At 45.9% G+C, this 25,098-nt stretch overlaps 1 protein-coding gene across 3 annotated transcripts; it reads right to left on the reverse strand.

Annotated features, from left to right (window-relative positions):
• Positions 1-6,426: 6,426 nt before the first annotated feature.
• LOC135548235 (M-phase phosphoprotein 9-like) lies at positions 6,427-24,725 on the reverse strand. 3 transcript variants are annotated; one of them, XM_064977611.1, is made up of 23 exons: positions 24,615-24,725; positions 23,531-23,811; positions 23,279-23,426; positions 22,054-22,143; positions 21,113-21,964; positions 18,525-18,597; positions 17,936-18,039; positions 16,619-16,735; positions 16,059-16,546; positions 13,592-13,741; positions 13,305-13,392; positions 13,015-13,230; positions 12,696-12,743; positions 12,544-12,608; positions 11,973-12,074; positions 11,627-11,839; positions 11,368-11,504; positions 10,636-10,869; positions 10,328-10,445; positions 10,102-10,175; positions 9,810-10,015; positions 7,835-7,903; positions 6,427-7,584 (listed from the first exon to the last, which is right to left on the reverse strand). In XM_064977611.1, the coding sequence occupies exons 2-23, from the start codon at positions 23,773-23,775 to the stop codon at positions 7,483-7,485; spliced, it is 3,939 nt and encodes a 1,312-aa protein (XP_064833683.1). In that variant the 5' UTR covers positions 23,776-23,811; positions 24,615-24,725; the 3' UTR covers positions 6,427-7,482. The 3 variants fall into 3 exon arrangements, with proteins under 3 accessions (XP_064833683.1, XP_064833682.1, XP_064833680.1); XM_064977610.1 differs by having other exon boundaries at positions 11,323-11,504; XM_064977608.1 differs by having other exon boundaries at positions 11,299-11,504.
• Between the last annotated feature and the right edge of the window lie 373 nt (positions 24,726-25,098).

A 25,098-nucleotide genomic window follows, 5' to 3' on the forward strand; every position in this document is an offset into this window, starting at 1 on the left:
GGAGCCGCTGGGTCCATTCTTGGTCTGATTCTTCTGTTATGTACTTGAGTGAAGACCCAAAAGCGGTTTTAACAGAAAACAGAGTTCTTTAATGAAAAACAGGAATGGCATAAATCCTCTTCCAACGTAGTCAATGGAACAAAAAGAACGTTAGTATAATGCAGGATGCACCTGCCAGGCAGACTCCGACAGGATAGGACAAGGTGGAAGCAAACGGGACGACAGCTTGCTTCTGGCATCAAAAACACAAACAAGAATCAGACACTGAAAGTAGCAGGAACAGAGAGAAATAGAGACCTAATCAGAGGGGGAAGAGAGAACAGGTGGGAAAGAGTGAATGAGCTAGTTAGGGGAGATGTAGAACAGCTGAAGAATGAGAGACAGAGAAGGTAACCTAAAAAGACCAGCAGAGAGAGACAGAGTGAAGAGAAAGGACAGGAACAGACATAACAAGACATGACATTTTGTTTTTTTACGTGTTATTTCTTACATTAGTACCCCAGGTCATCTTAGGTTTCATTACATACAGTCGAGAAGAACTACTGAATATAAGAGCAGCGTCAACTCACCATCAGTACGACCAAGAATATGACTTTCGCGAAGCAGATCCTGTGTTCTGCCTTTCACCCAGGACAACGGAATGGATCCCAGGCGGTGACCCAAAAAAACGACTCCGTAAAAGAGGGAAACGAGGCGGTCTTCTGGTCAGTCTCCGGAGACGGGCACATTGTGCACCACTCCCTAGCATTCTTCTCGCCAATGTCCAGTCTCTTGACAACAAGGTTGATGAAATCCGAGCAAGGGTAGCATTCCAGAGGGACATCAGAGACTTTAACGTTCTTTGCTTCACGGAAACATGGCTCACTGGAGAGACGCTATCGGAGTCGGTGCAGCCAGCGGGTTTCTCCACGCATCGCGCCGACAGAAACAAACATCTTTCTGGTAAGAAGAGGGGCGGGGGCATATGCCTTATGGCTAACGAGACGTGGTGTGATCACAGAAACATACAGGAACTCAAATCACCTGATTTAGAATTCCTCACAATCAAATGTTGACCGCATTATCTACCAAGAGAATTCTCTTCGATTATAATCACAGCCGTATATATTCCCCCCAAGCAGACACACCGATGGCTCTGAACGAACTTTATTTGACTCTTTGCAAACTGGAATCCATACATCCTGAGGCTGCATTCATTGTAGCTGGGGATTTTAACAAGGCTAATCTGAAAACAAGACTCCCTAAATTGTATCGGCATATCGATTGCGCAATCAGGGCTGGCAAAACCTTGGATCATTGTTATTCTAATTTCCGCGAAGCATATAAGGCCCTGCCCCGCCCTCCTTTCGGAAAAGCTGACCACGACTCCATTTTGCTGATCCATGCCTACAGACAGAAACTAAAACAAGAAGCTCCCACGCTGAGGCCTGTCCAACGCTGGTCAGACCAAGCTGATTCCACACTCCAAGACTGCTTCCATCACGTGGACTGGGATATGTTTCGTATTGCGTCAGACAACAACATTGATGAATACGCTGATTCGGTGTGCGAGTTCATTAGAACGTGCGTTGAAGATGTCGTTCCCATAGCAACGATAAAAAAATTCCCAAACCAGAAACCGTGGATTGATGGCAGCATTCGCGTGAAACTGAAAGCGCGAACCAATGCTTTTAATCAGGGCAAGGTGACTGGAAACATGACCGAATACAAACAGTGCAGCTATTCCCTCCGCAAGGCTATCTAACAAGCTAAGCGTCAGTATAGAGACAAAGTAGAATCTCAATTCAACGGCTCAGACACAAGAGGTATGTGGCAGGGTCTACAGTCAATCACGGACTACAAAAAGAAAACCATCCCAGTCACGGACCAGGATGTCTTGCTCCCAGACAGACTAAATAACTTTTTTGCCCGCTTTGAGGACAATACAGTGCCACTGACACGGCCTGCAACAAAAACATGCGGACTCTCCTTCACTGCAGCCGAGGTGAGTAAAACATTTAAACGTGTTAACCCTCGCAAGGCTGCAGGCCCAGACGGCATCCCCAGCCGCGCCCTCAGAGCATGCGCAGACCAGCTGGCTGGTGTGTTTACGGACATATTCAATCAATCCCTATACCAGTCTGCTGTTCCCACATGCTTCAAGAGGGCCACCATTGTTCCTGTTCCCAAGAAAGCTAAGGTAACTGAGCTAAATGACTACCGCCCCGTAGCACTCACTTCCGTCATCATGAAGTGCTTTGAGAGACTAGTCAAGGACCATATCACCTCCACCCTACCTGACACCCTAGACCCACTCCACCCGCTTACCGCCCAAATAGGTCCACAGACGATGCAATCTCAACCACACTGCACACTGCCCTAACCCATCTGGACAAGAGGAATACCTATGTGAGAATGCTGTTCATCGACGACAGATTGGCATTTAACACCATAGTACCCTCCAAGCTCGTCATCAAGCTCGAGACCCTGGGTCCCGACCCCGCCCTGTGCAACTGGGTACTGGACTTCCTGACGGGCCGCCCCCATGTGGTGAGGGTAGGCAACAACATCTCCACCCCGCTGATCCTCAACACTGGGGCCCCACAAGGGTGCGTTCTGAGCCCTCTCCTGTACTCCCTGTTCACCCACGACTGCGTGGCCACGCACGCCTCCAACTCAATCATCAAGTTTGCGGACGACACAACAGTGGTAGGCTTGATTACCAACAACGACGAGACGGCCTACAGGGAGGAGGTGAGGGCCCTCAGAGTGTGGTGTCAGGAAAATAACCTCACACTCAACGTCAACAAAACTAAGGAGATGATTGTGGACTTCAGGAAACAGCAGAGGGGACACCCCCCTATCCACATCGATGGAACAGTAGTGGAGAGGGTAGTAAGTTTTAAGTTCCTTTATCATACACATCACAGACAAACTGAATTGGTCCACCCACACAGACAGCATCTTGAAGAAGGCGCAGCAGCGCCTCTGCCTGGTCACCCCGCTATCATCCAGAAGGCGAGGTCAGTACAGGTGCATCAAAGCTGGGACCGAGAGACTGAAAAACAGCTTCTATCTCAAGGCCATCAGACTGTTAAACAGCAACCACTAACATTGAGTGGCTGCTGCCAACACACTGACTCAACTCCAGCCACTTTAATAATGGGAATTGATGGGAAATGATGTAAAATATATCACTCGCCACTTTAAACAATGCTACCTAATATAATGTTTACATACCCTACATTATTCATCTCATATGTATACGTACAGTGCCTTGCGAAAGTATTCGGCCCCCTTGAACTTTGCGACCTTTTGCCAAAATTCAGGCTTCAAACGTGAAGATATAAAACTGTATTTTTTGTGAAGAATCAACAACAAGTGGGACACAATCATGAAGTGGAACGACATTTATTGGATATTTCAAACTTTTTTAACAAATCAAAAACTGAAAAATTGGGTGTGCAAAATTATTCAGCCCCCTTAAGTTAATACTTTGTAGCGCCACCTTTTGCTGCGATTACAGCTGTAAGTCGCTTGGGGTATGTCTCTATCAGTTTTGCACATTGAGAGACTGACATTTTTATATACATTATATTAGGCAGTTAACCCACTGTTCCTAGGCCGTCATTGAAAATAAGAAATTGTTCTTAACTGATTTGCCTAGTTAAATAAAGGTAAAATAAAAAAAAAGAAATGTATGGAGTAAAAAGTACAATATTTTCTGAAGGAATGTAGTGAAGTAAAAGTAGTCAAAAATAAAAAATAGTAAAGTACAGATACCCCAAAAAACGACTTAAGTACTTTACACCACTGTCAGACCTATGATTACAGGGAAATAATGAAAAATGCAGTGGAAATGGTTGAGGTCCTACATTGAGTTTAGGGCTGTAGGCTATGTTTTGGTTATTTAGATTTTCATTTGCCTTTTGTTTACTGCGTTTGTTTACTGTTTAAGTAACTCACCTAAATATAGATTGTCATGCCTTTATAAATCTGATATTTTGTTTACTGTTAAAGTAACTAACCTAAATATAGATTGTCATGCCTTTATAAATCTGATATTTTGTTTACTGTTAAAGTAACTAACCTAAATATAGATTGTCATGCCTTTATAAATCTGATATTTTGTTTACTGTTAAAGTAACTAACCTAAATATAGATTGTCATGCCTTTATAGATCTGATATTTTGTTTACTGTTAAAGTAACTAACCTAAATATAGATTGTCATGCCTTTATAGATCTGATATTTTGTTTACTGTTAAAGTAACTAACCTAAATATAGATTGTCATGCCTTTATAGATCTGATATTTTGTTTACTGTTAAAGTAACTAACCTAAATATAGATTGTCATGCCTTTATAAATCTGATCTTTTGTTTACTGTTTAAGTAACTAACCTAAATATAGATTGTCATGCCTTTATAGATGATATTTTGTTTACTGTTAAAGTAACTAACCTAAATATAGATTGTCATGCCTTTATAAATCTGATATTTTGTTTACTGTTTAAGTAACTAACCTAAATATAGACTGAATCATGCCTTTATAAATCTGATATTTTGTTAACTGTTTAAGTAACTAACCTAAATATAGATTGTGCCATGCCTTTATAATTCTGATATTTTGTTTACTGGGCCGACTTGCCTACCTGGGACCGTGGTGTGTTGGCGTTCATTTGTTCCATTCGCAGTTGTCAGTATTCTAAACCAAACTGTTATTCACTATTTTTGTTTGCATGCATGATTAACTAGGCAACTACTTTCAGCTTTTAGTTGGCATTATTTTGGTTAGACAGCTGTGTGTATGGCTGCATTCACATAGGCTGTTTGTAATAGGGGAATATCTCTTGTGGCCTACATTCATTACCAAAACGGCCTTGCTTTATTGTGCAGAGCGCTGTTCATTGTGTTGATAAACTGCAGCGGATTGGCACGAAATCTGTAGCCTACTTGTCACTTCAAAAGCACTCAATGATCTCAGAGTCTAGGCATTTGAACTTCATGTTTATTGTGATATAAGTAGAATTCAATATAATTCCAATGCACCCCCCCCCCACACACACACACACACACAAATAGATTTGCCCCCTCGCCGGTTTCAAATGGGCCCTTAGTCACCTTTTCCTGGCGCCGGGTCTGACATTCTGATCTGTTCAATCAGCCTTATTCATTGATATGGTGTATACCTCCACAATACTATTTTGATACACTGCTTAATCCCCACGATGTGTATACACAATGTCCAATGAAAAATACGTGGCGTATACATGCGTATAACCTCCACTACACCACTGCATATGGCCTCAGCTCTCGAGCTGCTCGCTGTCGAAAACCAAACGCCAAGTCAAGATTCTAAGAACACTCACCAGCAATGTGATGGAAACTCCTCACTGCATTCTTCCAATGCGCTGTTGGATTTTCTGGAATTTGTCCAAATTCACAGTTTATTGGCTAAGAAATGTCTTAACTATAACCAATGACACCTAAATAAAATAATTTAGCAAGCTAACCCAGCAAATTTGCAAATTATTCCGCATCCATCCACGTCTTTAGCTCCAATAGCGGCACTGCCGTCAACGCATTGAGTGTCACTTTACTGTCTGCCTGACCACGACAGGCACCAGAAAGAAGACTATCTATCCCAAGACCTCTCTACATCAAGTTCCTTTGACATAGACTATTTGTCCGGCTTTTCTAGTCTGAATGCCATTCCATTTATTTGGATGTCTGCCTGCTGTTTCCCCTTTGAGAATAAAGCGGACTGCTTATGTTCCTCCGGGCTCACTCTACCGTTCATTGACAGCCAAAACAAAGTCATGTGCAACATTTTCCTTCTATTGGAAAATGACGTGGCAAATTACCAAGTCGTGGTTGTATGCTACATGTTACGTCGCTAAAGCATTGGCAATCCTAATCATACAGTATGTCCGATTTCATATACATGTCCTGTACTGTCAACTAGACAGAAAGCGCCCCCCAGTGGCTACAGATTAATCACAGACCTGAACGGTACCTCTACAAGATGCTTTATAAAACATGAAGGCTACAGTAGAGTACAAATATACTGAATCAACAGTAGTCATGGACCCCGTTTGACACTGTTGGCCAAATTGAATATAAAGATATTCAATTTGGCCAAGTGTCCAAAACGGGGTCCATGACTACTGTTGATTCAGTATATTTGTACTCTGTAACAGAAACTAAACTGTAACAGAAACTATTTATTCTATATAGATGAGGCCTCTGACTGTGTCACCACAGACACCCTGGTTTGAATCCAGGCTGTATCACATCTGGCTGTAATTGGGAGTCCCATAGGGCGGTGCACAATTGGCCCAGTGTCGTCCGGGTTTGGCCTTCATTGTAAATAAGAATTTATTTTAACTGATTTGCCTAGTTAAAGGTAAAAAAAAAAAAAAAAAAGTTGGTAATGACAACCCATAGGTGTTGTAATAATGTAAGTATTATTTATTGTGAGCAAACAGTGCATTTTTTGTTCCAGTGAGGTTCATTTCAAGTCATTGCAAACTGCAACATTTTTTAATAAAACACAATTTGACCAAAGAAACTGAAACAGTGCAACTAACATGCATTATAATAATTTGTGGAGCAGTGTACTTGTGTGTGTTTATTATTTCAAATGTGTGCTGGTTTGGTTTTTGCATGAGATCCAGAGTATAGAGAGAAGAGAGGGTGGTTAGGTACTGGTGAAATCCCTCCCTTCACTACATGGAATTAACACAAAACAAATGTTCAAAGGAGATAAAAAAATTATATATAAAAATGGAAAAAGGAAAGCAATTAAAAATGTGCTACAGTACAAGGTTTTTGTAAAATATCAAGTAATGGTGAAACTGAAGAATATAATACTAGCTGGGTAATACAAAACTTGTAGAATTGAACATTGTAGGCTATAAAGATTATTTTTATAAAAAACTTTTTTTTTTAAATGCACCATTGTAATGAACACATAAAAATGCAATGTAATAAATACAATTGTATGCGGTGTGCGATGAATAAAACATTTTAAAACAATGCATAAAAATGTAGACAGAGGTGGCAGTGGCACATTCCAGATGGGTACATGTCTCTGCTGGATATTAGGAGGTTCTTCCATTCATATTGAAAAATCGACATAATTGACCTGAATATGGCAAGCAAAGCATATCATATTTGTATTTTTTAAACATCCAAAAAAAAAAAAGTAAACGACTTTACAAATCTGAGCATTTAAAAAAAAAATATACTCCACAAATAGTGAGCTCTCAAACACATAGAAAAATATCCCTGAGTTATATGTGTAGAAAAGACTGTGGGTCATGATACAGAGAGTTAAGAGAGAACAATATGGGCTCTGTATCAATCTACAGCACAGAAAACTATAACTAGTTCTATAACTAGGAGAGTTGATATCTAGTCATCTATAGCTTGGACCAGGAGTATTTCCTGACCATGCAAACTGACCAGAAAAACTCTATGATGTCATCTAATAAAAACATTGCTATATGTTGGCAGAGGAGCGTAGAACGTGGAACCTCTTCAGGGTCATGCGGATGGAACCCAGGTCACGGTTTACTCTCTCTAGACGGTTCTCTAAGGCCACCTGGGGAGTATGGGAAGTCATTTAGCTGGAATAGCTTTAAACATTCACACATACCGTACACAAAGACCTCTGTTTTGAAGTGATATCCCATCTCTGTAATGTTCCGTTTAAAATACTATTCAAATTGCCATACAAGAGAGTCTACTTCCTCAAACAAACATGTTCATGACAACAAAAATATGAATTTTCAAACCAGTAATGGTTTTTACTGATATGAGGCCTAGCAGGTTTGGTGTGACTGTGACCTTACCTCATCTAACCTGGTCTGCAGGCTCACCCTCCCACCAGATCCAGGCATCCGGCTCAACGCTGACTCAATCTGCACAAAACACACACAAATTAATAAATATATAACCAACGCATGAACTCACTTCACAGCACTCAGATTAAATCAGATTAACCAGGCAGGCAGCCCTGCAGTGTGTGTGTGTGTGTGTGTGTGTGTGTTTGTGTGTGTTGCGCTGGACAGACTCAGGAGTGTACGTAAGCTTGCTAAAGGGTAACGGGGTTAGCACCCCTCAGTCAAAACAGAGCAGGAAAGGACAGAGCGGGACAGGGGGAATATATGAATCCAGCTATAAATAGAAGTCATTAAGAGTGGAGTGGTTGTAAAACCATAAAGCCAGGTTATATAACCGGAATATATTAGGAGGACTGCCTCCGTCATTAATAGATATAAACCATTAATAAAATATGAAGCAATGAAGCAATGCAATACCAGAATCAACGTTAGCCAAACTAAACTCCTAGCCCCTGTCCCTAGGAACTCCCTGTCGATTCCAAAGAGTTTGGATGGATATGAACTAGAAGGTAATATTGCTCTGGTAGGTCGATTCCACGGCATTGCTTATTGCCATCCAATCTTTACAGATCTACAGTGAATTCAGACCCCTCGACTTTTTCCACATTTCGTTACGTTACAGGCTTATACTAAAATTGATTAAAAGATTATTTTTTTATCCTCATCAACACCACACACACCAAAAACAAAAAACAGGTTTAGACATTTTTGCAAAAAAATAAAACTGAAATATCACATTTACATAAGTATTCAGACCCTTTTCTTTGTTGAAGCACCTCAGCGATTACAGCCTCGAGTCTTCTTGGGTATGACGCTACAAGCTTGGCACACCTGTATTTGGGGAGTTTCTCACATTCTTCTCCGCAGATCCTCTCAAGCTCCGTCAGGTTGAATGGGGAGCGTCGCTACACAGCTATTTTCAGGTCTCTCGGGTTCAAGTTGGTGCTCTGGCTGGGTCTCAAGAACATTGAGACTTGTCCCGAAGCCACTCCTGCGTTGTCTTGACTGTGTCCTTAGGGTCGTTGTCCTGTTGGAAGGTGAACCTTTGCCCCCAGTCTGAGGTCCTGAGCACTCTGGAACAGGTTTTCATTAAGGATATCTCTGTAGTTTTCTACGTTCATCTTTCCCTTAATCCTGACCAATCTCCCAGTCCCTGCCGCTGAAAAACATCCCCACTACATGATGCTGCCAGCTCTGTCAGAGTGACCATCGGGCACTTGGTCACATTGCTGACCAAGGCTCTTCTTCCTCGATTATTCAGTTTGGCTGGACAGCCAGCTCTAGGAAGAGTCTTGGTGGTTCCAAACTTCATCCACTTAAAAATGATGGAGGCCACTGTGTTCTTGTCGACCATCAATGCAGCAGACATTTTTTGATACCCTTCCCCAAATCTGTGCCTCGACATAATCCTGACTCTGAAGCTCTACGAACAATTCCGTCGACCTCATGGCTTGATTTTTTCTCTGACATGCACTGTCAACTGTGGGACCTTATATAGATAGGTGTGTGCCTTTTCAAATCAATTGAATTTACCACAGGTGGACTCCAATCAAGTTGAAGAAACATCTCAAGAATGATCAATGGGAACAGGTTGCACCTGAACTCAATTTCGAGTCTCATAACAAAGGATATGAATACTTATAAATAAGCTATCAGTTTTTTTTATTTTTATACATTTGCAAAAAAAATAAATCTAAAAACCTGTTTCTGCTTTATCATTATTTAATCCATTTTAGAATTAGGCTGTAATGTAACAAAATGTGGAAAAAGGGAAGGGGTCTGAATACTTTCCAAATGCACTGTTCAGGTGTCTAGGGGGTAGGGCTATGGTTAAAAGGCATGTTTGATCTTGTGGAAATTGGACATTGCTAGTGAGTGGCCTGTCAGAGTGTATCTATAAGAACCTTATAACAGTCTGTCTCACCTGTTGTTTCTCCATAGTGAGCTCGTCTAACATCCTCTCAGCGTCGGCCAGGGAGTGGAGCCTGGTCTGGAGGTCTGTCCCTGGGTCCTGGAGGTCTGAGCATGACCCCACAGTCTCTTGCTCCTGCCAGCCCAGCCCAAAGACACCCTCCTGGGGGACAACACTGCCTGAGGACTCCACTGAGCCACCAGACGACCGCTGGGAGGCTGGAGGAGGAAGAAACAGGGCAGTAGTGTTAGGGAACTATTCAACTGAACACACTAACCAGGAGTCAGGGAGGTAAGTCAAAAACCTTCTGGGAACAGTCTCTTCCTGGGGCTGGAGTTGTGGAAGGAGTGGCGTCTCTGGTCTAACGCCACGTCAAACCTGAAACAGACAATCACAACTCTGAACTCTAAGGCTCAACATATCAAATACCGTAGCTGGAGTTGGAGCGATCACACACGTAAAAAACAGTAAGCATTTTAACCAAGGGTGCAAAGATTCAGCTAAGGAAGGGTCCTGTAGTCCACGGGTACCTGTTGCGTAGCTGTTGTCGTGGTGGTGGGTTGCCAAAGGCAGTGGAGTAGTTCTCTGCAGGGCAGCGTTTGGGGCTGGACTTAGCTGACAGAGGCATCATTAGGGTCTCCCTCTTAGCTAAAACAAAATAACACTAGATTAGTGAAATCACTTAACATAATGAACTAGTCTCCACATACACAAATGTACATATTAGGTAATAATAGAGTATTGAGATACACCAGGAAGAGAAAAGGGGATACCTAGTCAGTAGCACAACTGAATGCATTCAACCCCGATAAAGGAGTGATGAGAAAAACAGACGTACTGGGTGTAGTAGGGGGGAAGGTGGTCCTCTGGGTGCGGGGGGGCAGAGAAGAGGACCTGTGGCCTTCTGGAGAGAGACTTCTCTGGGCTCTCAGCAGAGGCACACCCCTGACTGTCCCGGACATTCCCGTCTCCAGGCCAGCCACATCCTCCATAGCCCTGTCACGGTCCTGTGTTTGTGGTTCTCTGTGGTTTCTCTCTAAAAGGCCAACAGTAGGCCTCCGGCTGCCCAACCCTGCAACACAGACAGATACATAGAGACAAATGACAGAATTTAGAGAAACACTCCCAGAAACAGATGCTTTCAGAGTGAACCACATTGAATGACCCATCAACAGAAAAAAACTTCAGAGTTGAGAATCAAACAGGTTGTTTCAACTTAGACCTGCTTGGTTCCTTAGCACTGCCAAGATAATATCAGTTTGCAAATCACTACATTTTCACAAGACAGAGAATCTTAAAATGCTGGTATCAGATGACATGAAAAACAAATATCCAAACGGCTGAGGTCAGGGGAAACACAACCTCCATGGTAAAAGCTAGCGTTAGCAGAAAATGCAAGACTGGAGCCAATGAATGAGTCACGTTGAAGGCCAGTGTTCCAGCCCAGCACTAACGATTGAGTGGAGAGTGACACGAGTTAGTAAGTGAGTGGAAGGCCTACTGTGGGATGAGGACTGTGTCTTACAGTAGGCCAGTGAAAGTGAGTCAGTGGTACTGTGGCTGGTCTTACAGGGGGCCCGGCCCTCAGTGGTCCTGGTCTCCTCAAGCTCTATCAGGGCCCTCATCAGTGGGGTCAGAGGCCCCCGAGCTTCCCTCATACCCCCACCCTGGTTCTGGGGCTGCTCATTCTCTGGAGGGGACGAACACCTACAGGACAAGGGTGAGGTCAACTGGTCAGCTTTGTAATCGTGGCTAAATCAAGGGGAAAAGGAATTAAGAGGAAGTATTCTTAAGTTAACACTACAACCACAATTTAACCTCAACCATACCTTCTGCTGCCAGTGTGTCCCGGGTTGCCTGATTGGTCAGTTTGAGGACAGGGAGACTTCCTGTAACTCTGCGATTGGTCAGTTTGAGGAAGAGGAGACTTCCTGATGCTATGTGATTGGTCAGTTTGAGGGCAAGGAGATATCCTATATGTGGATTCTGGTTGGCGAGGGTGTTTGCTGGCGGACAGCAGCAGGTCCGGATGGTGGTACAGACTGGAGAGGGATAACAGTAAGAACAGCTTCTGTCAAACAGACAGACTGGAGGGGGTTAACAACAGCTACTGTCAGACCTGCTTTTGGACCGAATGAAAGCACAACATGGATGCATGAGTTGAGGAGACCTTACCCAGCTCCAGAGGACTGTGTGTGGTTGTGGACGGCCTGGCGACTCCTGGCCTGGTTCACATAATCCAGTTGATTCACCTGGCTCTCCATCTTACAGATCACCCTGAGGAGGAGAGGCGCACAGACAGACAGAGGGGGAAGACTGTTACAGATCACCCTGAGGAGAAGAGGAGCACAGACCGACAGAGGGGGAAGACTGTTACAGATCACCCTGAGGAGGAGAGGAGCACAGACAGACAGACAGACAGACAGATAGAGGGAAGAGTGTGAGTGATAGGGCAGACATCCTATATCTCTCCACTGTTGCTGGGTCCAAAGAAATGACAAAGAAAGAAAAGCGGCACACGATACATGCAGGTCCCGTCTATGCCTTGGTTGCCAAAATAGACAGTCACCAAGGGAAGAACACTCTCTTAGTCATAAAAGATCCCGCATTATGTCACTCAACTTCTGATGTCAGATATGGCGTCATGATTCACCTAGCTTATCCATCCTATAGATATTGGTTTTCATAGACAAGACAAAGAAATAATGTGTCCCTCCAGGTCTTGGTGTTGGATGCTTGATGTTACCTGTTTAGTCTAGAGATCTGCTCGTTGGCATCAAACAACTGGTTCTCTGAAGACACCAGATTGTCCTGTTGACAGAGAAATAAGGTTGAAATATTAGTAGTACAATGTGTCACCTGTTCTTGTCGAGGTGGAATAACAGACATCACTAATACCTTCACGCCCTCGTGCTCTTTCCTCAGAGAGTCATACTCCCCCAGAAGCTGAGGAGGCAGAAACAGACAACACTTAAGTCATCATGGCCACACACACACTGTTGAGCTACAGCCAAATAGCCTATTACAAGACCATCTGCACACATCAGTAGGTAATAAATAAGCTGCTCAGATAAGATTGGTTGGTGTTGAAAAGACAGAGATACAGTTCTGCAGGAGATCGCTCAAACTACAACACCTAGAAAGTAGTCTTTCCCAGACAGTCAGAGACCAGAGATTTGGGTTTACTTAACTAGTTTAGTATAAGTGCAGAACTCACGTCCTGCAGCATCTTGTACTCCCTCTCCCTCCTGGCCTCCTTCTCTTCCGTTTCTCTGCAGGCGTTCTCCAAGGCCTCCTCTAGCTGCCGGACCCGGGTCCTGAGGCGGCCAGCCGAGGCGTCCTTCTCTCTGACTGACCGCCTGCTTCCGTCCAATCGCTGCTGCAGGGACGTTGCCGTGGAGCAGGCTGTGTCGTAGCGCATCGGCCAGTCAGCCTGTCAGAGAAAGCAGAGCTTGTTATGCACACACACACACACACACACCTCTAGGAGTATTAAAGGCATCTTACCAGTTGCTTTTCCAGGATGGAGTTCTTGTTCTCCAGCTCCTGGATACAGCTGCTGGCTTCAGACAGAGCCCTCTCTTGCTGAGCACACCTGGTATTACAACAACCACAGATTAGATCTCACACACACACACAGGCCTAACCTTAACCCCTAACCCCAATTCTAACCCAAAAATGGTCTTTGTCCCCACAAGGGAGAATTTTCCTTGTTTTACTATTCATGTGGGGACTTTGGGGATTTCCGGTACTCACGAGGATAGTAAAACAAGTGTACGCACGCACACACACACCTCTGTCTGAGTGCGCGGTTGCTCTGCTCTAGGTCGTGTGGCAGGTCTCTCAGGTCCAGTTTGTCTCTGAGGAGTTTGATCTCCGCCTCATAGTAAGCCTTCAGATCAGCTACATGACGACAGTGTTTCTCCCTCAGATTCTCTCTCAGCCTGGAGAAAGAGGGGCGGATAGGAAGTAGGGAAAAAAGGAGTACTGCTCCGTATGCATCAGCAGTTACACGGGTCATTCTACTGCTCCGTATGCATCAGCAGTTACACGGGTCATTCTACTGCTCCGTATGCGTCAGCAGTTACACGGGTCATTCTACTGCTCCGTATGCATCAGCAGTTACACGGGTCATTCTACTGCTCCGTATGCGTCAGCAGTTACACGGGTCATTCTACTGCTCCGTATGCGTCAGCAGTTACACGGGTCATTCTACTGCTCCGTATGCGTCAGCAGTTACACGGGTCATTCTACTGCTCCGTATGCATCAGCAGTTACACGGGTCATTCTACTGTTCCGTATGCATCAGCAGTTACACGGGTCATTCTACTGCTCCGTATGCATCAGCAGTTACACGGGTCATTCTACTGCTCCGTATGCATCAGCAGTTACACGGGTCATTCTACTGCTCCGTATGCATCAGCAGTTACACGGGTCATTCTACTGCTCCGTATGCATCAGCAGTTACACGGGTCATTCTACTGCTCCGTATGCATCAGCAGTTCAGTTACACGGGTCATTCTACTGCTCCGTATGCATCAGCAGTTACACGGGTCATTCTACTGCTCCGTATGCATCAGCAGTTACACGGGTCATTCTACTGCTCCGTATGCATCAGCAGTTACACGGGTTATTCTACTGCTAGTTCCTCTGGTATATAGACTTAGCAATATTAGTGAGGCTGAATATACACTGCTCAAAAAAATAAATTGAACACTAAAATAACATCCTCGATCTGAATGAATGAAATATTCTTAGTAAATACTTTTTTCTTTACATAGTTGAATGTGCGGACAACAAAATCACACACAAATTATCAATGGAAATCAAATTTATCAACCCTTGGAGTCACACTCAAAATTAAAGTGGAAAACCACACTCCAGGCTGATCCAACTTTGATGTAATGTCCTTAAAACAAGTCAAAATGAGGCTCAGTAGTGTGTGTGGCCTCCACGTGCCTGTATGACCTCCCTACAACGCCTGGGCATGCTCCTAATGAGGTGGCGGATAGTCTCCTGAGGGATCTCCTCCCATACCTGGACTAAAGCATCTGCCAACTCCTGGACAGTCTGTGGTGCATGGCGTGAGACATTATGTCACAGATGTGCTCAGTTAGATTCAGGTGTGGGGAACGGGCGCGCCAGTCCGTAGCATCAATGCCTTCCTCTTGCAGGAACTGCTGACACTCCAGCCACATGAGGTCTAGCATTGTCTTGCATTAGGAGGAACCCAGGGCCAACGGCACCAGCATATGGTCTCACAAGGGGTCTGAGGATCTCATCTCGGTACCTAATGGCAGTCAGGCTACCTCTGGCGAGCACATGGGAGGGCTGTGCGGCCCCCCAAAGAAATGCCACCCCACACCATGACTGACCCACCGCCAAACCGGTCATGCTGGAGGATGTTGCAGGCAGCAGAACGTTCTCCACGTCCATCTCCAGACTGTCACGTCTGTCACATGTGCTCAGTGTGAACCTGCTTTCATCTGTGAAGAGCACAGGGCGCCAGTGCCGAATTTGCCAATCTTGGTGTTCTCTGGTAAATGCCAAACGTCCTGCACGGTGTTGGGCTGTAAGCACAACCCCCACCTGTGGACGTCGGGCCCTCATACCACCCTCATGGAGTCTGTTTCTGACCGTTTGAGCAGACATGCACATTTGTGGCCTGCTGGAGGTAATTTTGCAGGGCTCTGGCAGTGCTCCTCCTGCACCTCCTTGCACAAAGGCGGAGGTAGAGGTCCTCCTGCTGGGTTGTTGCCCTCCTCCACGTCTCCTGATGTACTGGCCTGTCTCCTGGTAGCGCCTCCATGCTCTGGACACTACGCTGACAGACACAGCAAACCTTCTTGCCATAGCTCGCATTGATGTGCCATCCTGGATGAGCTGCACTACCTGAGCCACTTGTGTGGGTTGTAGACTCCGTCTCATGCTACCACTAGAGTGAAAGCACCGCCAGCATTCAAAAGTGACCAAAACATCAGCCAGGAAGCATAGGAACTGAGAAGTGGTCTGGTCACCACCTGCAGAACCACTCCTTTATTGGGAGTGTCTTGCTAATTGCCTATAATTTCCATCTGTTGTCTATTCCATTTGCACAACAACATGTGAAATTTATTGTCAATCAGTGTTGCTTCCTAAGTGGACAGTTTGATTTCACAGAAGTGTGACTGACTTGGAGTTACATTGTGTTGTTTAAGTGTACGTGTTCCCTTTATTTTTTTGAGCAGTGTATAAAAACATAACCGGCCCCTGGCCACTCACAGAGAGACGACCACAGGGTCTTCCAGCGATGCCGCTTTCTCCATACGAGGTTTGCCCCGGGAGAGTGTGTGGGAGTGCGTGTGCTTTCCAGACACAGCCAGTTTCATCAGGTTGCTGGTGTGTGTGTGGCTCCACTCCTCCTTGCTGGCCTGAGTGGCCAAGGCTTTGCGCTGCTGGCTGCTGGGGAGCACCAGGGGCTTGGAAGTAGAGGGGGATGATGGGGCCAGTTTTATCTGAGCAGAGGCTACCCTGGCTGGGGTAGGTGCGGTGGCAGAGAGGCTAGAGGCATTGGAGGGGCAGTCTGTGTCCCCGGGGTTGGCACTGCCCTCAGCCATGCTGGCTGGGCTAACTGGGGTACAGGGGGTGCCAACGCGGGGGTAGAGGTGCGGCAGGGTGGGGTACGATGGGCTGCTGAAGTGGGAGGGCGAGGTGAAGCCGGAGGTCCGGTCTGACTGACGGAGGTGAACAGTGGGATCTAGAGTTAACACCTAGAACACAGAGAGGAGTAGAGAGTTAGAGCTAGTGTCTGTGCGTCTGTGCGTGTGTGCGTGTGTGTATACCTGTGGTGATGTGGGGCTGCATGTGCGAGAGAGGTCCCAGTTGGTGCGTTTGGACTCAGTTCTCTGCTTGTTGTGGTAGATCTCTCTGAGAGACAGCTTCTCTTCCTCTGGAGAGGTCTGGAGGAGGAAGATAGAGACACAGACACTGTCAGAACAACACGCGCACTCTGGAGAGACGCGCGCGCACTCTGGAGAGACGCGCGCGCACTCTGGAGAGACGCGCGCGCACTCTGGAGAGACGCGCGCGCACTCTGGAGAGACGCGCGCGCACTCTGGAGAGCGCGCGCACTCTGGAGAGACGCGCGCGCACTCTGGAGAGAGACGCACTCTGGAGAGACGCGCGCGCACTCTGGAGAGCGCGCGCACTCTGGAGAGCGCGCGCACTCTGGAGAGACGCGCGCACTCTGGAGAGACGCGCGCACTCTGGAGAGACACGCGCGCACTCTGGAGAGACGCGCGCACTCTGGGAGACACGCGACTCTGGAGAGACACGCGCGCACTCTGGAGAGACACGCGCGCACTCTGGAGAGACACGCGCGCACTCTGGAGAGACACGCGCGCACTCTGGAGAGACACGCACTCTGGAGAGACACGCGCGCACTCTGGGAGAGACGCGCGCACTCTGGGAGACACGCGCGCACTCTGGAGAGACACGCGCGCACTCTGGAGAGACACGCGCGCACTCTGGAGAGACACGCGCGCACTCTGGAGAGACACGCGCGCACTCTGGAGAGACACGCGCGCACTCTGGAGAGACACGCGCGCACTCTGGAGAGACACGCGCGCACTCTGGAGACACGCGCACTCTGGAGAGACACGCGCGCACTCTGGAGAGACACGCGCGCACTCTGGAGAGACACGCGCACTCTGGAGAGACACACGCGCACTCTGGAGAGACACACGCGCACTCTGGAGAGACACACGCGCACTCTGGAGAGACACACGCGCACTCTGGAGAGACACACGCGCACTCTGGAGAGACACACGCGCACTCTGGAGAGACACACGCGCACTCTGGAGAGACACACGCGCACTCTGGAGAGACACACGCGCACTCTGGAGAGACACACGCGCACTCTGGAGAGACACACGCGCACTCTGGAGAGACACACGCGCACTCTGGAGAGACACACGCGCACTCTGGAGAGACACACGCGCACTCTGGAGAGACACACGCGCACTCTGGAGAGACACACGTGCACTCTGGAGAGACCTGGGAGACACACGCGCACTCTTTTTCAACTTTTTCAGCACAATGAAAACAAACATTGTTTTTAGGTGGAACAAGTTTGGATTGTCCTTTTGTCATTCACCTACCAGACTGATAGAGGCCTCCTGCAGCAGGAGGTCGGCTCCACTGTCAAAGCTGTCAGGTAGAGGGCAGTAGAGTTCACTCTCATCCAGACGCCAGTATGTCAGACCTGGAGGACAAGAAGGCACCTCTTACTACATTATAACAACCTCAGTCCTCTACTGCTTCATAACTACTTTACTTCAAACACTTAGTGTTGCAGTGAAGGCAACAGTGTGATTCAACAAGATCACTCAGTGTGTAGGCCAATGTCTAACACTAGAACCGCTGGGCTGCGAGGCACCACTCATCAATATAACTAGCAGTCATTCTGACTGCAACATTCTAAAAGTGTAATTAATACATTTCATATATGCTCTCTCTAAAATAATAACTTGGTTGTGTTCATGAAGGTGTTCAGTAACATCAGAATATACTTCTTTTCATTTTAAATAATAAAACAACATTTTCATTTGTTTACTGTAGGCTATATGTAAAAACAAAAAAAACTCAATTCAACGTGGCCTTTGTGACAACAATCAAACAGAAACCATGTGTTGGAACACGGAAACAGCTTGTTAGAATACGAATACAAAGAGCGGTGTGTGTTGTTACCTGAGACCTCAGACATGAGGCTGTCACTCCTCCTCAGAGGGAAGGAGTTGGTAGAGGGAGCAGCCCACCCATGCTGAAAACAGAGAGATTAAATGAAGAGAGAGAAGAGAAGGAGACCCAAAGCTTTCTCTAGTCCTTTTCTAAATGCTTCCAAAGCAGGGCAGACACAGTGTCGAGTCCTTTTCTAAATGCTTCCAAAGCAGGGCAGACAATGTATGGAGGTAATTTCAGTGCCAAAATAAATTATTTAAATTCCAATATTTTTTATTTATAAATGCACAAATTGAATCATTGAATTCAGAAATGTAACTTGTATTTCATGATTTAAAACTGAATTGAATGAATATTGCATTCAGTTTTAAAATGCCATTTATTTTTAATTATTCAAGCTCAATATGGTAGATTGTAGTTTATAAACGATCATTTAAAGTTGATCAAAATGTCATATTTTCAACTTTTCAGATGTATTCCGATTCAATTATCAAATTCTGTTTTCTAAATTCAGATTGAAAACCAGATACAACATGCTGGTACTTTTTCAGCCAGGAAAGGTATAGGAGAACAAATAGAATCAAACACTCACTGTGGGAAACAGAAACTTTTTGTGGTTTCTGAAGCCAAAGTGGCATACTGAATTTATTTTATTTTCTTCCAACGAATTTGTCTCTAGCATTTTAACCATTTTGGCTATGAACCATTATAACCAACTGCGCTATTGAAAAAGGCCTTCAATTGCGCAAAGGTAGTCACTTCAGGCTGAGGAGTGTGTTTCATTGATCCCCATCTGCTACACTAATACAAGTCTTCAAGATCCAGCAAGGTTACTCACCTGGTTTGGTGATCCATGCTTATGTGATGAGAACCTTGCCTAAGACCTGGAGATGTGCAAGTTTGAGGTGTTATTTTGTGATAGATTCAAGTTGGGGCGGACTGGCCATTTGGCATTTCGGGCAAATACCAGACGGGCTGGTCAATTTTTAGCACATTGGGGCTAATAATGGGCCGGTGTGGGGACCTCAAGAAAAGTATTGGCCAGTGTGCTAGAAATGCCAGGTACAATTTATGGTCCCAGTCCACCAATGGTTTCAAGTCTCTGTCAAGGGTAGTCATTATATGGTCAAAACTGTGTTAGCTAGTTAAGCTAAAGCTTAGGCATTGATCCTGTGACTTGGTGGAGTCTCTTCAAGGATGAGTTGAAAGGGGGGTGAAGTGGCCACCCTTCTCTGATGAGTAACTTGTCTTGAGACCTGAAGAGTTACATTGTCTGGCACACAGGAGCCTTGGGTTAGAACCCCTTCAGACAAACTTCCACGTCGTCATGTCTCAGCTAAGGCTGCTCATCACATAGCCTCGCGAGCAGGCTGATCTCGTGAGCTTACATGAATGGTTCGCTACACACGGTAATAGGTCTGGTAATTACGAGGCTACTCCTCACATGGCTGGATCACCAAACCACCTCTGTCGCACTCTCATTAAATGGGGTGCACAGATCCTTCTGCTTCTGTATGCCACAGAAAGGGTTGTTGTTGTGCAGTAGGCCTGATTTCGAACCCAATCAGTTATATTGGTGCCGTGATCTCTGAGTAGGAGATCAAAGGGAGGTGAAATGTAACCGAGGTGGTTCGATTAACCTTGCTGGAGACGTGTAGACTTGTGTTAGATAAAGCCCATGGGGATTTGTTTAGGAAGCTAAGTGGGCTAACACAGTCTTGTGACACGCAGGAGACCTGGTTCGAACCCAGTAAGTCACAAGAGGCAAGATTAAATAGAGAGTGGAAAGGGTATCCTTAGAAGGACTATGACTGTGCTCTTCCACTGGATTCTTATGGTGGCCAAATCATTTTTGTGACACTCCCTTATAGTATGGCCTGTGATCATCATATAGGAGAACAGAAAAAGCATTCATGCTCTAGAGTCTCTTAGCTTCCAGCAATGGGGTCATAATAGTTTATAGGCAAAGCGGTTCAAACGCTAGAGACAAATTCATAAGAAGAACATAAATACAGCATAGCACATTGGCTTCAGAATCCACCAGAAGCTTCTGTTACCACAGAGAGCGTTTGATTCCTGGCTGGCAAAGTACCAGGATGTTGTCTCTGGTTTTGAATCTGAATTTAGAGAACTGAATCTGAATGCATATGAGAAGTTGAATATATGAAACTTTGATTAACTTGAAATGGATGGTTTGAAAACTTGATACAGTCAACGAATGCAATATCTACCATATTGAAACTGAATATATAAATATTGAATTTGAATATTCAATTAAACATTTTAAACTGAATGCAATATTCATTGAGTTTCAAATCATGAAATAAAAGTTACATTTATGAATTAAATGATTCAATTTGTGCATTAAACATCCAAAAATATTACATTCAAATTCAATAACCTAACACAAATTATAAATTATAAAATTCAAATACAATTTCTGTTGGCACTGAAGTCGCTCCATAACAGTGAAACACATAGACAAAATACATGGTGATATAACAAAATGCCAGAGCACTGTACTGACTCTAGTAATCCAAAGATCATTCTATATAGCTACAATAAATTGTAATGGAACAGGCCGGTGCTAGGCATACCTGGTCCTGGAGGTCAGTGTCGTCCAGGGGGCTGTCTCTGGGGCTCTTCCTGGAGCTGGGCTGCTGCTCCTGGGGGGAAGAGGACTGAGGGTCGCTCTGGCCCAGGTACGGGGCCTGAAGGGGTGAGGGGGAGGCCTGGGGATGTTGGGCCTGCCCTAGCCTGCTCTTCTTGGGTTTGCTGCATCTCTGTCTTTGAGCCCAGGATGTCAGTGGTTGGCTGGAGGTTCTCTGCTGCTCAGGTGGTGGACTAGGATTAGGTCTAGGAGCCACCTCATTGGCCGAGGCGCTCCTCTGTTGACCCTCCTGGCCAATCAGAGTGATGTCTGTGTCGTCCTGGAGGTGAAGGGACCAGCTAGGCTCCTCTTCGATCTGGCCAGTCTCCTCTGCTCCCCCCAGAGTCACTGTCCCCTCCAGCACTGTGCCACAGGCCGACAGGGTCCCGTACCCACTGCATAGCACCGTCCCTGCCCCATAAGCACACCTCTCTCCTCGGGTGACCGGCTCTGGCCGGGGGGGTGGGGGTTGAGGGGAGGTGGAGCTCAAAATGGGTTGGGGGACAAAGAGGGAGGTGAGGGGAGCAGAGAGGGGCGAGTTCCCATTGGGAAGGTCCGTGCAGGTTGAGGGGTGGTTGGGTTTGGAAGTGGGGGGTGAAGGGTAGTCCTTGGTAGTAACAACAGGGGAAGAGGTGTAGTCTGGGTGTGTCTGTGTGACAGTAGACAGAGTAGATGAGTAATCGTGATGTGTCTGTGTGTTGGTGGTAGCAGTAGGGGTATATGGGTAATCGTGGTGCGTCTGTGTGCTGGTCTGGCGGTTCTGGAGCTGAACTAAGGCTTTGATCTCATCTTGAATCAGCTGGAGGAGAAAAACAATCACAGTGTAAACAGCCATCATTACATGCATCATCGGGTATTCTAGAACAGGCCAAGTATAGTAGTACAGACCTGTATTTGGCACTGGTACTGTTCTTGCTGAGCCAAGATCTGCTCTTGGTATTGTTTCTCTACTAGCTGAAACAGATGCAGCCATCGGCCCTGTTCAACAAACACACGTACACATCTTCAACATTAGGTCTGTAAACCATAGCACAAGAGAGAGCACTGGAAGAGTTGTTCTTGGAAGTATGGGTGTCCAGCGTGAATATAAATATAGCAAATAGTCAAAGTGTTCTGATTGGAGGGTAGAATAGTGACAGCTGGGAGTTAGGCTTGCAGCTGGGGTCTGTGTGTGTGAGGCGCACCCGGAAGCAGCTGTGCTCCAGTTATGACGTGAGAAAGGGGAAAGCGTTGTACTATGCCATGCACCCAGGGAGGGGGGTATGCACCCAGGGAGGGGGGTATGCACCCAGGGAGGGGGGTATGCACCCAGGGAGGGGGGTATGCACCCAGGGAGGCGGGGTATGCACCCAGGGAGGCGGGGTATGCACCCAGGGAGGCGGGGTATGCACCCAGGGAGGGGGGTATGCACCTGATATTACAGTCCATTAAAAACAAAAACAAAAAACAGATTGCTTTTTGAGACTGCTGTTTGCGCATATTCATACGCAAAAAATATATAGATATTTCAGGGTACAATACCAGACCTGGGCTTCAGAACAATAGTCTAAACTAGACACATGAAATCTAGCATGTGTTTTTTTAGATCAGGAAAAATGAACAAGAGGAGACAAGGGCAGGTCATTAAGACAATTGAGAAAGATCCCTGTATTCAAATCTGGGGAATACAGTACTATGTATCTCCCAGGCGTGTTTTCCTCTGTGTGTGAGATGAGATGGCACTGCTGCATCACAAATCATCTCCCGTGTCTGAAGAGATCAGCTGCAGTGGTGTGATGTGTGCAGTCTGGGGGCCGATTGTGTGCATGTATCTTTGTGTGCGGTCAGCTGAGATCCACAGGGACAGCAGAAGCAACAGCAGAGAGATGAAGCTGCCCAACACACTGCAGGAGAATAATGACCATGCCAGCTAACCCCAACGTCACCCTTCACGGGGAGAAGTTCAGAGAACACACGCTTCTCTGAAAAATGAATTGCCATGGAGATTTCTCCATCAGTTGCTGTATTACTATTTGAAAGTCCTTCCACACTACATACAAAGTCTCCTACATATCCGTGTTGTCCACCTATCTTGTAGTTACACACCAACACTGCCAAACAGACACATTCCTACCTCACAGTCCTTCCACATCTCCGGGTCAGTCTCCCCACTACTCTGTATCTCCTGGACCAGGGCACTGAGGGTCTCCAGGGAGGAGGGGTTGATGAAGGGAAGACACTTCCCAGACACAAAGGCCTCCTCTGTACTGAGACACAGACTCCTGAGGAACACAACACACAGGAGTTAGGACAAGGGATTAGGATGGATTGTACTTTTCATACCTCCTACATTAACACCTCTAGTCAGAGAGGTCTCTACACACACCTGATATTCTGGGGGAGGCTGCATGCTGGGGTCATGTCATAAGCTCTCCCATCCACAGCGCCCCCTGCAGTCTTGGAGGTGATTTTGCATTCCTCCGGCACGGCTAGCCCCAACCCAAGCCCCAGACCCGAGGTTGCTGAGGTGCCCTCTGAGGACTCACTCTCCTTGCCCCCTTCCCCGTTGGCATCGCCAAGGCAGTGGCTCAAGCTTGAAACATCCTCAGAGATAGTGTCATCTGTGGACATGCTTATGGACTCACGACCTGGGGAAGAGTATGATACCTACAGGGAAGATAGAGGGGGTCAATGAATGGGTGGAAGGAGGGAGACAGCTCCCCCTCAACCTACAAGGAGATTGAGGGGGAGGGTCTAATACCTGCGGGAGATAGAGGAGAAAGGTCTAAAGTAACATATGACAAACATGGACTTCAGGTTGAACTGTCCCTTTAAACTCCAGACAGACAGTAACCAGGCCTGTGATGTGAGATGAAAACTTTCAATTTTACTGGGGCAGATTAACTTGCATACCCTTTCTGGATCAGCTTAGAGAAGGCTTGCGATATATAGCGGACAAGAGCATTAACCAGCATTAAACAGGTAAACTGTCATAGCTTCCATTAAATAGCTCACAGGGAAGGAAGCTTGCATGAATGACATCATGTCACAACAACTGACCATGCAACATAACCGCCACAGTCAACACGACCAGCTGCTTTGATGTAATATTGTTCTCTCCTTGATAAGGGAATAAACTCCGCTACATAGGTTTCCAGCGAAATATGCCTGGATATCGTAGCTAGTAAGTACCCTTCTGCTCGCTAATACAGTATCAACCTATTGATTGCCTGGCCAGTTTCCAGTTTGGTTGCTGGCTGGATCCTACTGTCTAGCTAGCTAACCATGTTAGCCTAACTGACAAGTTTGCAGGCTTCAACGTTTACGTGTAACGTTAGCAAGCGAACGTTACATATTGACAATGATTGAAACTAGCGCCTTAGTTATACGCGCAATAAGCACATAATCGATTCAGAGTTAATGTGTAAAGTAGGTGAATTAGATGATAAATAAAGCTACAATTAACTTACCAGTTAACTTGTAACGTAACTTCACCCATATTGCCTCTCAACAATACTAACCAGCTAGTCTACTGCATCTAATGTAGTTTTTACTCGGGCAAGCAGTGCTGCAGCACAATGTTCAATGGCAAAACATTACGCAATGTCTAATTGGCCAAATGGAATAGAACACGAGTTACCTGATTGGCTGTCTCTCTTATTTAAGCCTTATGATTGGCTATGATGCACAATGGCAGTACACAACAATGGGCATGATTGGCAGAACTTGTAGGAAGTGACACATTCGCTGCAAGGGTAGAAGTCCAATGAAACGCGCAAGGATACCAAATTGTTACGTTACAAATGTGCAATTGCTAATGTTACATTGTTATCTGCGATTCCAAAATTGATAGTTACACGTCTACATAATGTGTTATATCCCGTATTCATGGTAAATACTAGTCTCTCTCAGGCCCTGTTCAAGTTTCAAATTCATTCATTATCCGTGACAAGT

Source organism: Oncorhynchus masou, chromosome 11 (genome assembly GCF_036934945.1).
Source record: "Oncorhynchus masou masou isolate Uvic2021 chromosome 11, UVic_Omas_1.1, whole genome shotgun sequence".
Lineage (NCBI taxonomy): Eukaryota > Metazoa > Chordata > Actinopteri > Salmoniformes > Salmonidae > Oncorhynchus > Oncorhynchus masou.

Bases quoted from the DNA above. Each gene is read 5' to 3' on its own strand.
- LOC135548235 (XM_064977608.1), bottom strand. From the start codon at position 23,775: ATGTCCACAGATGACACTATCTCTGAGGATGTTTCAAGCTTGAGCCAC. The intron at 18,598-21,112 runs GTATGCCTAGCA...CTCTGTTTTCAG, and splicing joins ACACTGACCTCCAGGACCAG to CATGGGTGGGCTGCTCCCTC. The intron at 10,446-10,635 runs GTACGTCTGTTT...ATTTTGTTTTAG, and splicing joins CTTCCCCCCTACTACACCCA to CTAAGAGGGAGACCCTAATG.